The sequence below is a fragment of the Artemia franciscana genome, chromosome 7, assembly GCF_032884065.1.
Source record: "Artemia franciscana chromosome 7, ASM3288406v1, whole genome shotgun sequence".
Classification (NCBI taxonomy): Eukaryota; Metazoa; Arthropoda; class Branchiopoda; order Anostraca; family Artemiidae; genus Artemia; species Artemia franciscana.
In genome coordinates this window covers 43,607,349-43,623,932 of record NC_088869.1, presented here as the reverse complement: position 1 = coordinate 43,623,932, position 16,584 = coordinate 43,607,349, and the positions used below count along the sequence as shown (strand labels likewise).

The 16,584-nt window shown below is 36.5% G+C and overlaps 1 protein-coding gene across 2 annotated transcripts in view; it reads right to left on the bottom strand.

Annotated features, from left to right (window-relative positions):
- Positions 1–5,711: 5,711 nt before the first annotated feature.
- Positions 5,712–16,584, bottom strand: part of LOC136029342 (uncharacterized) — a 77,453-nt gene continuing 66,580 nt past the window's right edge. For both annotated transcript variants that reach the window (XM_065707633.1, XM_065707634.1), the window contains 2 exons: positions 13,386–13,607; positions 5,712–7,506 (listed from right to left, as the gene is read on the bottom strand). In XM_065707633.1, the coding sequence (XP_065563705.1) occupies positions 5,882–7,506; positions 13,386–13,607 (1,847 nt within the window). In that variant the 3' untranslated portion in view covers positions 5,712–5,881. The remainder of the gene's footprint in view (positions 7,507–13,385; positions 13,608–16,584) is intronic.

Sequence of the window (16,584 nt, the reverse complement as noted above, 5' to 3'; positions counted from 1 at the left end):
TATGCCATCATAGCCCATGGACCGTCTTTTGTTAAGCTTTCGTATAACATCACGTAATTCACTAAAACTTACTACAAAGGTACCCGGCCCAGGAGTACGTAAGCGATTATTTAAATCCGTTTCAAATTTCTTGAGAATGTTAACGTCAGGTTCGGTGAACTGACTTTTGAAATATGAATGCCACTGGTACTCACTAATTGTAATTTTGCTTTCCCGAGTTATATTATTTGCCAAACGAGTTTTCCATAACTTATTTGGGTTATTCGCGATCGATTCAGCAATTGCAACACTTTGGCCAACCCGGTGAGCTTTGAGCTCCTTCTGAAAGTGACGCTTAGTAAGTAACCGTAAAGTATTTACGACTCCGTTTCTAGGTTTATCACAATCATTCCACAGACGTAACCAAAATTTCGAGGACTGACAAGCGGATTTGAGGCTCTCGTTACTGGACTTTGTCGGTTCCAGATCTACAAGTTCTCACTGGGACAGCGAATTTTTCGGCATTTTTTAGAGCGTGGGTAATCTGCGCACAATAAAAATTCAGTTCAATACTTGTTCATACTAGGTTGCCGTTGGAGCAGTTGAAACGGAACTCGGATTTTATCTAGCATGAAGTCACACTCCCCTTGGAAGATACCCTTATCAATCTTGTCCCAAGATTTAACACGTAAAAATTTAGATTTCCTTTTGGCAAATTCAGAAGAGGGAGTATCTCGGGACGGGGATCGACAGGAACAAAGGGATATGGTCACTATATTCACCTTCCAAACCGACTTTCACAATAAGATCTGGATTGGGAGGATGGAGAAAGACTACATGGTTAAGATTAGAAGTGTTTCCAGAAGTTGAAATAAACGAATAATTTCGGTCTTTCGGTACAATCGAGTAACCGGTTGGTAGAATAGATAGAAACGTTTCAGCTCTAGCACTTGAATTCTCAAGTAGATCACAGTTAAAGTCTCCAATAAGTATACACTTTCTGTTCATCTTCTCGATCTTTTTTAACAGTTTGGCCACCTTTCTGCAAGCAATAGCAAATTTTCTTTCAGAAGCTTCGTCCCTGTAATTGGTTGGAAGATAAAGATTGACTATTACCAAGTTATCAACCGTCATAGCAAGATAGCAATCACACATTTCAAGCAATTCTGATTGACAAGTTGTCAGGACGGCTAAACCACCGCTTGGTCTTCCTTTAGCTTTAAATCTTCTTGCAGGGGAGAGGTGTACTTTTACATTAGAGGAAGGGCATAAAAGCCGAGAATTCAAATCCGTCAAAAAGTGCTCCTGAATACAGATGACACTAAAGGATTCGCATAACTTTTCCAGGACTGGTAGTTTATCAAGAATGCCACCGTTAATATTCCATGACATAACAGAAAGAAAACCATCAGTATTCATTGAAAGCTATTAGATTTGTACTGTTCAGCAATCAATTTCCGATTTTCGGGGCAGGACACTGAATAACATGAGTGACCCGAAGCTTTGCAAACCACACATCTTTTCTTCTGCATGCATGGCTGCTCTTTGGTACTTTTATGTTCGGAGCCTGCGCACTGGGAAGAGACCTCGGCATTATGACAATCGGCCGCCAGATGTCCTACAAGGTGGCATTTGAAACAACGGCGTGGTAATGTTTGAAAAGCATCAATACGAAAGCATTCAAAACCGATCTTGAGAGGTTCCTTCATATTAGCCTCCAAGGCTTCTTTTGACGGGAAATAAAGTCTAAAAGTGCGGGACTGACCGATCTGCTCAGCTTTTTCGCAGGATAGGATCAACTTAGCCACATCTTCTGCTTTAAAGTCATTTGGGACAAATCGCAGAACACCTAAAAACCTCTTTGATTTGACGGTTGTTTCAAGTGGACTATTTCCTATCTTCGTGGCATTAGCAATCTTTTTAGCGGAATCCTTTGATTTGACTAATACTTTCCACTCGTCCTTATTTTTCTTGAGCTCTACTATATCGTCACTTAGCTCTCCACATGTAGTCGGATAAAGCCCTTTCGGGCGTTGGGAGATTCAAGAGACTTCGGAGGGTTTTTCACTACGACCGAGTATGGTAGAGGGGTGGAATACTGTTTTGTAGTAACACTAGTGGGCCACAACATTGGAGCCTGTTTCAGATGTTCCGTGACGCTGTCTAACTTTCTACACATCTGGTTCACTTTAGTTGTAATACAAGCACCAACTGCATCAGCACTCTCGGGTACTTCATCGGGCTCATATATGACGAATCTAGGCAAAACTTTCTTGTCTTTGGAGCATCGATAGACGGCCTTCACTAAATCTAGCACATTTTCAGAGTCCTTATTAGCTGTTCTCATTCTATCATTGTATCCCAAATTTTCATAAAGTGTCCATAATACTTTCTTTGCATCAAGGATAGATTCACGAGAGAAGAACTCGACCGCTCTATTAACGAAAACTTCTGTGTTTAATCCACATGCTGGTGATCGGGTAATAAAGTTCAGTAGCGGATTCCATACAGGTTCGGTTTTGCTACATTCACCCATTCCGTATCCCTCTCGCCCTAATTAACACAGGCAATTTTTTTTTTCAATTGTCTTTCAGAATCTAAGTCCGTATCCAAGCCGGTTATTACAATTGTTAAGGAATACTAGGAGATAAATCTCTTTAAACCTTGATCTAATGGACCTGTCATAAATATGACCTTAAATATATACTTTTGAGGCTTCAGCCTAAACAAGCATACAAGCCATGTAAAATAATTATTATTATATTGAATGTAAATGTCGTATTACTAGCGGTTATAAAATGTTGCATATTTTCGTCTTAGAGATTCGGAGACAGCGACTAACGGATGGTTCTGGTTGTAGCGAGGGGGCGAATGCGCCACCACATGACATTACGACCTCTGAAATGTGGAGGCTAATTATATAACTTTTTGATAATTCTAAGCCTATTATCCATCTCAGAATTTTGGTTCTAGTCCTGTCTGATTTTTTGCTTTATGGAACAAAATAGCAAATAGTTCCTGGTTGTAGAACAAGCTTTTTGCGCAATTTATTCACTTCGAAAAGAGAAGATCTGTGAAATTGCTTCGGCCATTATGATTCAGAGAAGGTCCTGAGATTGTAAAATTTCTCTCATCTTTCTTAAAAAAGAATTATTTCACTTTTTAATAAAATTTTTCATTTGACTTTAGTCACCTGCATCATTTCAGGTTGTTTCTCTAAAGCGTCATTTCGTAATGCTAAAGTACTTTTGAGAAAAATATCAGCAAGATTTTGAGCTCACACATGATAAAAAGGCCGACATTTCTTTGATATAATTCTTCAAATTTGTTTATCCCCATTTTTGTTTTACCTGGTAGCAAGAACCATTTACTGCGATTTCTTCTATCATTAATTTAATTGTGTTCTATATGGTAACGCAAATTTGTAATATTGAATAGTAGTGTGCCCGAGGGGTCTAAGAACACATTGTACGACTTGTAGGAATAAAACTGTCTTCAAATTCTCTATCTACCCTGTAAATATTGCCTGAGATAAATACCACTAATGCCATAAAAAGACTTTTAAGAATAAACTGGAAAGAAGAGTGACATTCTTAAATCTAAGCCTTATTCCCTCTTTTAAGGTTTGCGTCCCCTGTGCAAGTTTCGGAATGTAATTTGTCTGCTTTTCTAAGGTTTTAATATATCAACTTAGCCATCCTGGCTAAGTGGTTAGCGGACTGTGTTAGGAATCCTTTGTCCAAAGGGTACTGGTTCGATCCCTGGCGTGGCTGGGAAGGTAAGCAGGAAGGGTGGGCGAAAGCATAGGATAGCTGTACCCCAACCTTCCATTGCTTTTCCTGGCTGAAGGACTTAAAGACGGTTTGAACCTTGAAGGTTTAGTGCCGTCATGCTTACTTACATGTAATTCATCTTTAACTCATAGTCGTCTATAGCTGAGATTCAGTCCATTTACCGGATTAAATTTTGAAATTTGGTTTACAGTTTTCTACATTAAATATATTTGAAAATCGTTGAAAAATCACAATTTTCTTATTTTCCAAACAAGTTTAGAGCCTCCTCTAAGAAAATGTCTATATAATATAATAATTCTAAATCGATTAATGGACAGATCTTAGATTATTGAATCCAGTCATGCAAGTATAATATCCTTTTCGTTCAAGTTACAGATGCAGATTTATCGAAAAATTATCGAATATATACCTTTAAGCATTGATACAGTTCACTTTGTGCTGTATTTTCTAAATTCAGACACGCAGCAACGTTTTCCAGGTAGGTCCATGCTCTGAAATTTTTTTTTTTGCCAAAGATGTCTTATTTTCTCCACAAGTAATACTTTTTGTACATTGTCTATATTTTTGGAAGGGAGCGGCCGAAGTCACTTCTTCCTCACAAATGATCTGAGAATCTTTTCCTTAGCAAATTAGGGTAAATTCAAGAAGGAGATCCCCCTTCCTTTCATCATGACAAATCACTCATCTTTTTCTTACCTCAACCAGGACTCGGGCACTCAATTCAGTCAAAGACGGTCTGACTCGTTTTCCTTAGCTGAGTCAATTGTGCTTTACGGAGAGCTGAATAGAATGCTTAAATTGAAAGCAAATTGAGTTCAATTCAAAGCAATTGAAATTTCATCTTTTAAAAAAAGGTTTTAAAAACAAGAAAGAGAGACGAAAATAAGGGCCTTTTAAGATTTTTTTCTCTTTACAATCCTATTTTTATTGAAGCCCCTATATCGCTTTAGCCTTAAACGGAGAGTATGTAAGTAGGAACAGCCCGTTTTTATTTGTGTCAAATTCTGTTCATTTTAAGTTAAACTTTATTTTTCATTGTATACCTCAGAATATCCGTTAAAACGCTAAAATTGATAGCGAAAGTACAATACGTTGTAACGAAACTATACAATAAGGAAAGTAATTATGCATTTGAGATTTTTTCCGCTCCTTTGTCACTAACGTACTCTGTTTTATTGTGTATATACTGTTGAAGGGACCCTTGCTCTTAGATATGTTCGAATCAAATGGCTTCTCTTCGTTCTGACTTGAACTTTTGTGCTGTTTTGATTAAAGCAGGTGTTTGGAAACCTATATCCAATACTATGGAAGGTCACCGAGGCGCAGATAAAGTATGGCTGGCTCTCCTCTGGCAGATCTCAGCGCCCTTGGAAATGGCGTTAGAATCTTTAATATGCAATCAAATGAGCCCTCCACCTACTAACTATGGTTGTTTATTCTATGTTTATCCCCAGCAAAAAGAATGCACGGTAGACTCTTTACTCTTATCTAAGTGAGTGCTGTTAAGGTGAATATGAGGGTATAAGCAAGTTTATGGTTTCCGTTGATTACTGCTCAGAGCTAAAAAAAAAAAAAAAAAAAAAAAAAAAAAAAAAAAAAAAAAAAAAAAAAAAAAAAAAAAAAAAGTTGTACCAGGACGATGACGATATGTGGAGGGCAATGTGATTTCTTTTCTTGTTTTTCTTTTAAGACAAATTTTGTAGTTAGTTTCGTCTTAGCAGAGTGGCTACCCTGGTTTAAGTTTATGCATTCATAATTTACATAATGATTAGGAACTCTAACTAGTAAGATGGTACGAGTAGGCTCTTGGTTACATTTTATAATTTATTCTCGCAAGTATTGTTGTTAAAGAATTAATTTTAGCACAAACAGTATTAGTAAAAGTATTATATACGTAAATCTGTAATAAGCCTTGAAGACGATAATACAGCTAAGATATTCAAAGAAAAATTCGTTTACTTAATATTCCCAGTCTATAAAACTCTTTTAATTCATGAATCACCGTAATAGTAATTTTCACTGGAACCCATTTAAGGTTACTAAAAATAAAAACAATTACAATATTATACACACATATACAACCAACAATGCGATATAAAAGACTAGAATTATTTCTGATATTGATTATGTTGAAGCCAGAGCCTTAGAGATTCTGTTCTTTCTGCTAATTGCTTAGCTTCATTGCACAAACTTAAATTACTCCGGCCAACATCTTTTTTAGAGTCACTTGAAGTTAAATGTCGAATTTTAAATCCAGATGAATAAGCCTTTGATGGGGTAGGAACTCCAGCAAGAATTGAGAGTCCATCATCTGACAGCACATCGCTAAGGTCATCTAATAAATCTGTATCTGCTAAATTCACCATAGACCGACCTCTATTTTTTTCAAGTCCTAATAAAGCCTTAACTCTCCTTAAAGATTTTTCTTTTTTCAGTAGCTTTTTAATCTCCTTGTCAGTATTTTTACTTCTTCTGGGGTAGTCAGAGTCTGACGAATAGTCACTGGACGAACTTCGTCTTCTTCTTCTTCTTGGTTTATCACTAACACTAAATGCAGAGTCACTCAGATCGGTGGAACGGTATTCTTTTTTTGAGAAAAGTTCCCGACGTGATTTTGGTTTTAAATGGAGTTGAATTTTTGACATTTCTTTTGTTAGCTTCTCAACTTGCACCTTGAGACTTTCTAAGCTATTACCTACTCTCCCTTCTTCTAAATTTCCTTTGCTCTTTGGAGAATTCACATAACTTTCTTTCTCATTTAAAACAATCCTTATGCTTTCATTTTCTTTAACAAGCTCAGCTTTGAGCAAGGATAACTCTTGTAGCGATTCGACAGTTTTCTTTTTCAAGTTTGCTGTTTCCAATTCTTCCAAATCTACTTTTTCTCTTTCTTCCTTTAACTGATTTTTCTGCCTTTCTAGTTTTTGAATTGCCTCTCTCAAAGTAACTTCTTTTTCTTTCAGTCTAGCAGCTTCAGAATCTAGTTCCCTATTTTCACTTTGCAATTTATTTTTTAATTCTTCAAAAGAAACCCTTTTTAAATTTAAAATTTCAGTTTCATTGTCAAGTTCCTCCTTTTCTTTTCTCAATTTAACTTTAAGCTCATTAACATCTTTTGCTTCTCTCTCTATTTTCAAACGAAGGGCATCATTAGCCTTTTCAGCAGACAAGAGCTCTAAGCGATCCAACTCTAATCTTTTATTCATTTGATTCACTTTTTCCATTTCTTCTCTCAAACATTTTCTTTGTTCTGCAATTTGGCCTCTTTCACGTTCCAATATTTCATATTTTTCTGCTAAATTATCCATTTCTTCTTTAATCTCTCGTTCTATATCGCCTTGCTTCTTATTTAATACGGAACTTTTCCATGCGTCAAGCTTTTCTAACTCTTGATCTATTTCCTTTTTTATCCGTTGTTTATTGCTTTCTAGCTCTTCTTTGAGGCTCGCTTCATATTCTTTTAACCCCAAAGCCATATCTTCCTTGTATTTGTTCTCTAGCATCCTCCTCTCTTCAACTTTTGTCATGTCCACTGTTTCATGGTTTTCATCTCGATTTGTGTGCAAGTTTGGATTTTCTCTTCTACGATTTAAAAGTCTTCTAGGTGGGGAAGGTTTAGCATCATCTCCTAAGAACCCTGGTGTTGGTTTTTTAAATGTTGAAAGGTCCATTTTTGGAAGGTCAGGGGGCTTAGGTTCAGAATCCTGAAGGTCTGACGCGTCTAAAACAATTCCTGCAAATTAAAGAAGAAATTTTAAGTCGAGGTTAAAAATAAAACAAATGGGATTAATACCCAAAAGGGATGTAAAATCAACCCGATATCATTTTTATCTAAAAAAACAGCATATATAATTGTTGGTAACATAATTAATAGGTATTTTGCGAAACCCAGCAAAGATAGTGTACATAAACAAGTTCTCAAATCTTCAATAAATTTTCAACTAAGATTTATAAAGCCCTCCCTTGTGATTTTAATACCAAATCAAATATTATCATTGCATAAATATTTGAAAAATATTGATGATCCCTTAAAAATGTTATTAGTTAGAAAAAGAGAAGCTTCACCAAGATGATATGAAAGTTTCATAGCTAATAACTATTGTCGCATAAGAGCTTTTGTATATTTATTTTTGTCGCTCTATTTTCACCCACGAATTACACAAATAGTCTAAATAAAACAGCCCTTGCAAATACATTTTAATATAATGGTGGGCATATCACCCCCAGTTCAAATAGGAGTAATACGCTCTAATACATCTAATATCCATCTAACACCTTAAATCTGCAACACTTCCTATTTTACAATAAAAAAAAACAAAAACAAAAAACACTTCAATAACAACAAAAACAAAATCAATATAAGTCTGGCTTAAGCCCGACAGATGGTGTAAAGGGAGAGGAGAGGGTCTAGAAGATTTTCAATTTCATATCTACCGGTCAGGATATTCAGATCTCAATTAAACTTGATAGAAAATACACGCTTCTTAGCTGTAATTTTGGGATATCTAAATACAATCCAATCTATATGAGGGAGGAGAGTCCTTAATGCGTTACATTACAAAAATTCACCAGGAGCGACAGTCAAGTCTTGACCAAACTTGTGGGATCCAAGAGTTGGTCTTCTATCCAATCATTTTGGGGGAATAAAACTCAACATGACCTCTTTGAGGGACTAAAGAGGGAAGAAGGCCTTTAAATTATTGTCATTAGAAGATCTAACAGAAATGTTTGCCAGATCTTTGCGATTTTTGGTAGGAGACAAGAGCAAGTCTCTTCAGTATATTTGTTCAGTATATCGATCTGTGCTTTATTCATCTTCGAAGAAGGGGAGAACGTTCCCGAAATTTTGTCTTCAAAACACCTACAAAAACGAATATTGGATTTCAATCAAACTTTTTGAGTAATAAAAGTAAATATCAAAGTTGGGCCCTTGAAGGTCCATACTTGATATGATCTCTTTAGAAGGGGTGGATTCCTCTGATATTTTTCATCACAAGATCTACCCAATACGGTTATGAGAGCTTGCAAACCCTGGGATAGCAACAGTGAATGCCTAGTTTTCTTGAGTTCCTCGGAGTAGTATCCTTTGATATACTTTTCCTGGGGCATGCTTTTCCTGAAAGGCAGTGTTGCAAACGTGGTCCACCTGTCTCATTCGTTTAATATATAAGTATCGCTATTTTAGAACATTGCGCTTGAGCAATATCAATACTCTTGCGCAAGTATGGCGGGTATTCAGAATTGAACCAGAAGCACCAAATCTGGACTAAAAGAATAGTGATATTCCTATTCTTTTTTAAAACTAAAGGTAGTTTTTCTTACTTTTCTCTTCGAGTTCTTTGCAGTTTTCGACACCGTACAAGCTCTTTCTCAATTTCCAACAATTCCAATCATAATCTCTCAAAAATTCTCTTTCTTGGCTTAATATTTCTTAATATTGGCTTAATATTGCTTGGCTTTCCTGGCTTGCCTTAGGGTTTTAATATTCCCATTAACCCCTTCCCTTTAATTACCATTCCTCTATTTTTCTTTTCCATTTTCCATCAACGATGAGCTTTCTCCCTAAACAATCATTTTTAGGCTATTCCCGTTTCCTTTCTTCTATAACTAAATCTTATTTATAAAAAAAAAACTATTTTTGTAATAATAATACAACTACTGTCTTTTCTCTGTTCAAAGCTATCCACTTTCCCAGAAAAGAAACTGAAGTCTGGGAATTCTTGAAGGGTTTCCTTACTATCGGCTAGTAGAGCAATGTTGTCAGCAGCGCCAGTGTCATAAAATAGATGGGTTCTTTAAAATGCCGAGTGTTCAGACATGGAATTATTGAAAAAAACTCAATTAAAATTTTTATAAAATAATAGAATAAAAAAAATGAAATATTCAAGATTTTTTATAAAATAATTATATAAAATAATTAATTGAAAGGACTTATTGAAAAATAGAAAAAAAAGAAGTATGTCAAGTGCAAAGACACAGGAAGGAGACTGGTGAGTTGCAATGTCTTGAAATTGAGATTTGCTCAATTTCATAACATATATGCAGTTAAAGCATATATATTTAAAAATCAATGTGCGCAAATAAATTTTTACAACTACTGAGCTTCTTTTTTCATGACATTAACATAACTTTCAGCCCTTAGACCAGCATCAAATCTACTTGTACTAAACTGAGTCAATTTGGACAGCTCCCTGACACGCCTACCAATTTTCATCGTCCTAGCCCGTCCAGAAGCACCAAACTCGCCAAAAGCACTGATCCCCACCCCCTAACTCCTTCAAAGAGATCGGATCCAGTGTGGTTATGTCAATCAAGTATCTACGACATTTGCTTATTCTACCCAAGTTTCATCTCCGATTCCAAGATTTCCAGTTTTCCCTTCCAACTTCCCCAAATGTCAACAGATCTGGTCGAGATTTGAAATAACAGCTCTGAGACATGAGTTCCTTCTAATTATCAAAATTCATTAAGATCCGGTCGGCCGTTCTTAAATTAAAAATACCTCAATTTTTCTGATTTTTCCGAATAAACACCCTCCCACCAGCTCCCCCAAAGAGAACGGATCCGTTCCAAATACGTCAATCACGTATCTATAACTTGTGCTTATTCTTTCCATCAAGTTTCATCCCGATCTCTCCACTCTAAGCGTTTTCCAAGATTAATGTTTCCCCCCTCCAACCCCCTATGTCCCCAGATCTGATTCGAATTGAAAATGGAGCACCTGAGAAATAAGACCCTTCTATATATCAAGTTTCATTAAGATCCGATCACCCATTCGCAAGATGAAGTCACCTCAATTTTCACGTTTTCCAATAATTTCAGTTTCCCCCTCCAACCCCTCGCCCCCAACGTCACCGGATCTGGTCGGGATTTAAAATAAGGGCACTAAAGCACAAGATCCTTCTAAATATCAAATTTCATTAAGATCTGATCACCCGTTCGTAAGTTACAAATACCTCATTTTTTCTAATTTTCCGAATTACTCCCCCCCCCCAACTCCACCAAAGAGCGTGTCCGGTCCGGTTATGTCAGTCACGTATCTTGGACATGTTTTTATTCTTTCCACCAAGTTTCATCCTGATCTCTCCGCTTTAAGTGTGTTCCAAGATTCCCCCCCCCAACTCCTCCCTCCCAATGACGCTGGATCCAGTCCGGAATTTAAAAGAAGAGATCTGAGTTACGAGGTCCTACCAAATATGAAATTTCATTAAGATCCGATCACTCCTTCGTAAGTTAAAAATACCTCATTTTTGCTAATTTTTCAGAATTAATTCCCCCCCCCCAGCTCCCCCAAATAGAGCGTATTCGTACCGGTTATGTCAATCACGTACCTAGGACTTCTGATTATCTTCCCCACCAAGTTTCATCCCGATCCGTCCACTCTAAGCGTTTTCCAAGATTTTAGCCCCCCCCCCCCCGCCAATTCCCCCCAATGTCACCGGATCTGTTCGAGATTTAAAATAAGAGCTCTAAGACACAATATCCTTCCAAACATCAAATTTCATTAAGATCCCATCACCCGTTCGTAAGTTAAAAAAACTTCATTTTTTCTATTTTTCCCGAATTAACCAACACCTCCCCCCCCCAGATGGCCAAATCGGGGAAACGACTATTTCTAATTTAATCTGGTCCGGTCCCTGATAAGCATACCAAATTTCATCGTCCTAGCTTACCTGGAACTGCCTATAGTAGCAAAACCGGGACAAACCGACAGACCGACAGAATTTGCGATCGCTATATGTCACTTGGTTAATACCAAGTGCCATATAAACCAGTGAGCTAAAAATACATTTTTGAAATATATCCCCCCGCCGCTGAGTGAATCTTGGCCAATTTACTGTTTTCTTAATATATCTTCTTTCAGAGGAAACACTGAGCAGCAACTGATACTACTATACAAAAAACTAAACATATTTTGGAACCTACAAATGTCTAGAAAGCGCTCAATTTACTGAGCACTTGATTTTAAATTGAAATCAAAGTGTCATCAAGCCATGGCTAATTGAAAAAAAAAAATCCTAGAAAGGCAGTCTGAGAGAGAGGCAAAGCTGGCATTAGCCTTTTTTAGGATTGTATGAAAATGATGTCGTTATCACTTGTTGACATATAGTCTATCATCCCTCCATCCTGGTGCAGAACTAAGATAGACTAACAATGAAAATGGCTGCAAAGCAACGAGAGAAGAAAAACTTGACACAATGCGGATTCAAAATAAAAAATACAATCATTGTCTAATTTTGGCTAGTCTAAGATATAAACGAAAGAACGAAGAAAACCTACTGAGAAACGAAGGTAGATCTAGATGTAAATCTTGGGGGGGGGGACCTGACAATGGCGCCAATAATTGACCAAATTACAAGTTTGTTTAAAAAAGAATGAAAAACAGAAAGAAAAGTAGAATGAGGGCACCATGAAAAATCCTGGGACGGGGCAGGGTCCCCCAGCTCACTCCTCTAGATTTACTAGTGCTGAGAAACACATTGGTGCCCTATCATCAATTTATATTCACTTTTCAAATTCAATGCCATTTTCATTGACACTTCAAAATTCTCATCTTATATGTGGTCTGGTTCTGGGAATTTAGTTTTCATTGACAGTCTTATAATTAAACTAGATATGTTTTTTTTTGTAGTTATATGTAGTAAGTAGCCTTTTTATCTATTATATCTTAATCTTGTTTTAAATATTAAACTACCTAGCTCCTAATTATTAGATAGGCAACTTCCAATTTATTCCAGTAGTGCCGTAAGACATTCGAACAAGTATGTTTTTTAAATACACAAGAAAGCCAAACCAATTTTTAAAATCTAAAATTAACCTTCGAGAAAGGAGACTCGAGCAGAATAAATTTATATAGTCTACGGGTAACCCATCGTCAGCGAGTTTCTAACATTAGTCTATCAGTAGCCCGTCAATAAGTAAAATCACTGAAAGTGTTAAAAGGGGAACAAAGCTCAATTATCTTAGATTAAAAAACGCCTATTCTACCTACCCTCTTAGCTGCCTACTCCTAACTTAAGTTTGAAATGTGCATTAAAAAAAACCCTCCTATTTTGGCAATGAACATTGCAGAAGCTAACTACTGCACTGACATAATGTTTACGCGTTATTTTCTTAGAAATTTTACACGACTTCTTGATTAGGGTATTGCTTTTCAGTAAAAGATGAGTAGTTTGTTCAGTTTTTTTCTTCAGAATTAAGCAGAGACAAGCACTAAATGCTATAGCTGATTTTGACATAATGCAATTCAAACAAATAATGAAAACGGATGAGTTATGACTGTTGGATCGATTTTTCAGCTTTAGACACGACTGAAAAAACTTCAAATGAAGTATGAACAGTGGCAAAAAGTAAAACATACTCTTAAGCCTAAATAGTCATATTTTTTCCCTTATCACTAATTTAATGCTGTTTATAAGTGAGGTTTGGTTTGTCCAATAAAAATCAAGGTCTATTGACTTCTTAATGTTACCAAAATGAAGGACATTCTATCAATTCGAAGGGGGCTAGCCTTTGCATTTTGGGGGCATCATATTCCACAGAAGAATTTTACAAATACCCACAGTAAAGGTCAAAACTGTGTGTACCCATGAGTGGTATTGTAGTAATTACCTAGAGTATTTTCATTTCCATTTTTCAGTTCGTTTTCTTCGAGACTCCACTCATCTTCACTGGACTTGTCCTCATCCGTTTTATTTTGGTCCACATTAAACTTTACTCTCCTACTTGAGCCAAAGCTTATCCCTTTCGAAGTTGAATCTTCACTTTTATCACGTAAGATACTCCGTGGTCGACTTGACGACATATCGGTCACGCCTTCATCCGTTGAAATAGCTGAGATAAAAAATAAAATAAATCCATTATTAAAGTAAATGTAGTAGCGTTAACTAAGCAGACAGCAATATACCTCCAGCGTTTTATTGAATTTAATTTGGTTATTTTTCCCTCTAACATTTTGCGTAGAATGGATGATCTTGAAAACTTGGAAGGGGGCTCTAACACTCAAAAATTTAAATTTCAATCCTTTCCCGAGGATTGAAAGGGAATGGAAGGTATCTAGCCCGCTACCATACCCTCTATTGCCCCCAAACACCACCGTAAATAACCACAGTATCTGATCAAAATTTTTAGACAGGCATTTTATTCAAGAATAATCGAAAGGTAAAAAACAAATACCTCCACAAAGGATATGACCCACACAGACCCGAAGACAAGGACCCTAAATCACGCCAATTGCCTATTCTTCGTCAATACATTTTAGCAGAAAAGGCGGGCATGATCTATCTTATCAAAACTGAAATGAAACAAAGAATTTAGAACTGTAGGAACAGAGACACAACTTGGGCATATATCCCCCCACACACACTATTGGCTATTTTCAGTAGAAAGGTAAGTAAACTGAAGTCATATAAGGATTCTCAGTTTCAATGAATAGAAAAAGCTAAGCCCAAGACACAAACCTGCCTTGGTGCGAAAAAAGCAAAGGCCTGACTCTATACAGAAAGAGCTAGGTCCAAAGTAGGTGCAGAGACGAGCTACGTCTTGACTCGTACAAAAAAGTCCAATCTGGCAACTGGAGCTAAGTACAAAAGGAGATAAGTCCTGGTTCTATGAAACAAAGAGCTTAAGCCCCACTTGGTGCAAAGATGAGCTCATCCCTAACTCGGTACAAAAATTAGCAGAGTCATGGCAAATAAGCTAAGTCTAAGCTGTGGAATTTAAGCACCTCGGTGTAAAAACGATCAAAATCTTGATACGGCGTAAAAAAAAGGGCAAGAGTCCAGACAGCTCTTGTTCTCTCCAGCTAGTAGCTCTTTTAGCAGTAAGGTAGTTAAGCAGCACCTTGTTTTAATAAGAAACACGAAGCAATTTTTAATATGCGGATTTGAGTCTCAAAGTTGTTCTGTACCTCTTTCAATCCCGCCTCTCACCACTAATGTTTTAGCGGAAAGACAGGCATACTATACCCGTATTAACCAAAATAAACCAAACGGTTCAGTTGTATCTTCAACACACTCACCCAACCCCAACTTTTTAACCGGTAGGCACCTTGCAACTTGTCTGGATCAGAATCATACAAAGATTTTTTATGTGTAGGATTAGAGCGACAAACTAAGCTAGTGGCTTCTCCCACCACTTCTCACTAACACCTTTAAGTAGATAGATAGACAAGTATTTTTTTTTTTTTATTGATTGGCTCAATGCCAAAAAATAAAAGAAATGTTTAAAAATCTCGGTCAATTCCTTGTCCATTTATCAAAAAAAAAAGAAAAAAACTGTGCGAAACGATTGAGCATTAAAAAGTAACAGAAATTAAGAAAAGTAAGAAAGGGTGAGTAATAAAAATATTCATAAATATTCTTTCATTCCTTAGCTCTATGACTATCTATCTTAGTTCTGCCCTAGGAATGACGCATGGACAGATGACAGATAGACTTATCTATCAACAAATGAACTGACATCATTTGTATACAACCCTAATAAGGGCTAATGCCAGATTTGCCTCTCACTCACTCGGACCATATGTCTTGGCTTTTTCTACAATTAGCCATGGCTTGTTGCCCACAACTACTTGATTTTAATTCAAAATCAACGGACTCGGTTAAATCGGTAGCAGCACATTAAAAAAGAACAAGCGGTGGAACCAAACTTGCTAGAAAAAAAGGAAAAAAAAACATAACTCACGATGAAGCCTTGATTCTTCAATATGATTATGAAACGAAGTGAAAGCCACGATAAACGATAAACAAATACCCCTGTATGTACAAATGCACAAACCGAAAATAAAGCAACACTAGCCGCATTTTGATTCGATATCAAGGTCGAGACGATCCCGTGTTTGAATGAGAGTACGAGGAATCAAAGTTTAATCAAAAGCACTTACTGGAGATAATCCCAACCGAGGGAATGATAAATAAAGAAAAAACTGTGCTTGTGAAAGAGGGACACACAACTATTCTACGAGGACAACGCGCCGGTCTCTAGAAAGTAGATTTTAGCGGACAAACACATTCACACATGTCACAAGCCAACGATGCTCGTTGTTTGTTAGAATGGAGGGGGAGGTGCAATATGAAAAAGACCTAAAATCCCCTTATATCATTAAAAACGTCACTAGGGACGTTGCTACGGATCCTCCCCGCCAAGAAACTCCAGCAACATATTATAATATTCTTGGAATCTTGGTTGATTTATAAACGCTTAATACTCCTTTTTTAACTAATACTCCTTATACTCCTTAATATTCCAGTCAGTTTTGGCAGTTTGGCAAAGAATAAATCTTAAAAAGAAAATGTTTGAACAACCCATATCCTCAGAATATTTGTTTAGCTTCTGTCCGTTCCCAGAGGTGAAAAGAATTTTAGAGGAAACATCTTTTTAGTCTATTGAAGAGGTAAAAAGATAAAATGGCAAACATAATGAAAGAGGTGACAGTTGAGAGGAAACAGTATTGCCTTAACATTGACAGTCGCGTATATGGTTCTATATAGATAGAGGTATATATGTAAAGAGGTCTCAGAAATAGATACGAAGTTTCAGCTATAAAATAAATTTCTCAAACAATACCTAATTGTTATATCTAGTATAGTTATACGTAAAGTCTGTACTGTTGAAGAAATCATAATTATAGATAATCACTTCTATTGTTCACTTCATTGCTGGAAACATGGGAACAACTGGGGATATGCCCCTTAAAGGAAAGACTTGACAAATATATATTTAGAGGAATAATTTCATGGGTTGAATATCACTAGGCTGTAGAAAGTCTTGCTTCCAATTAATATTTTAGTTGGAGTCTTTCCAGTTAAAG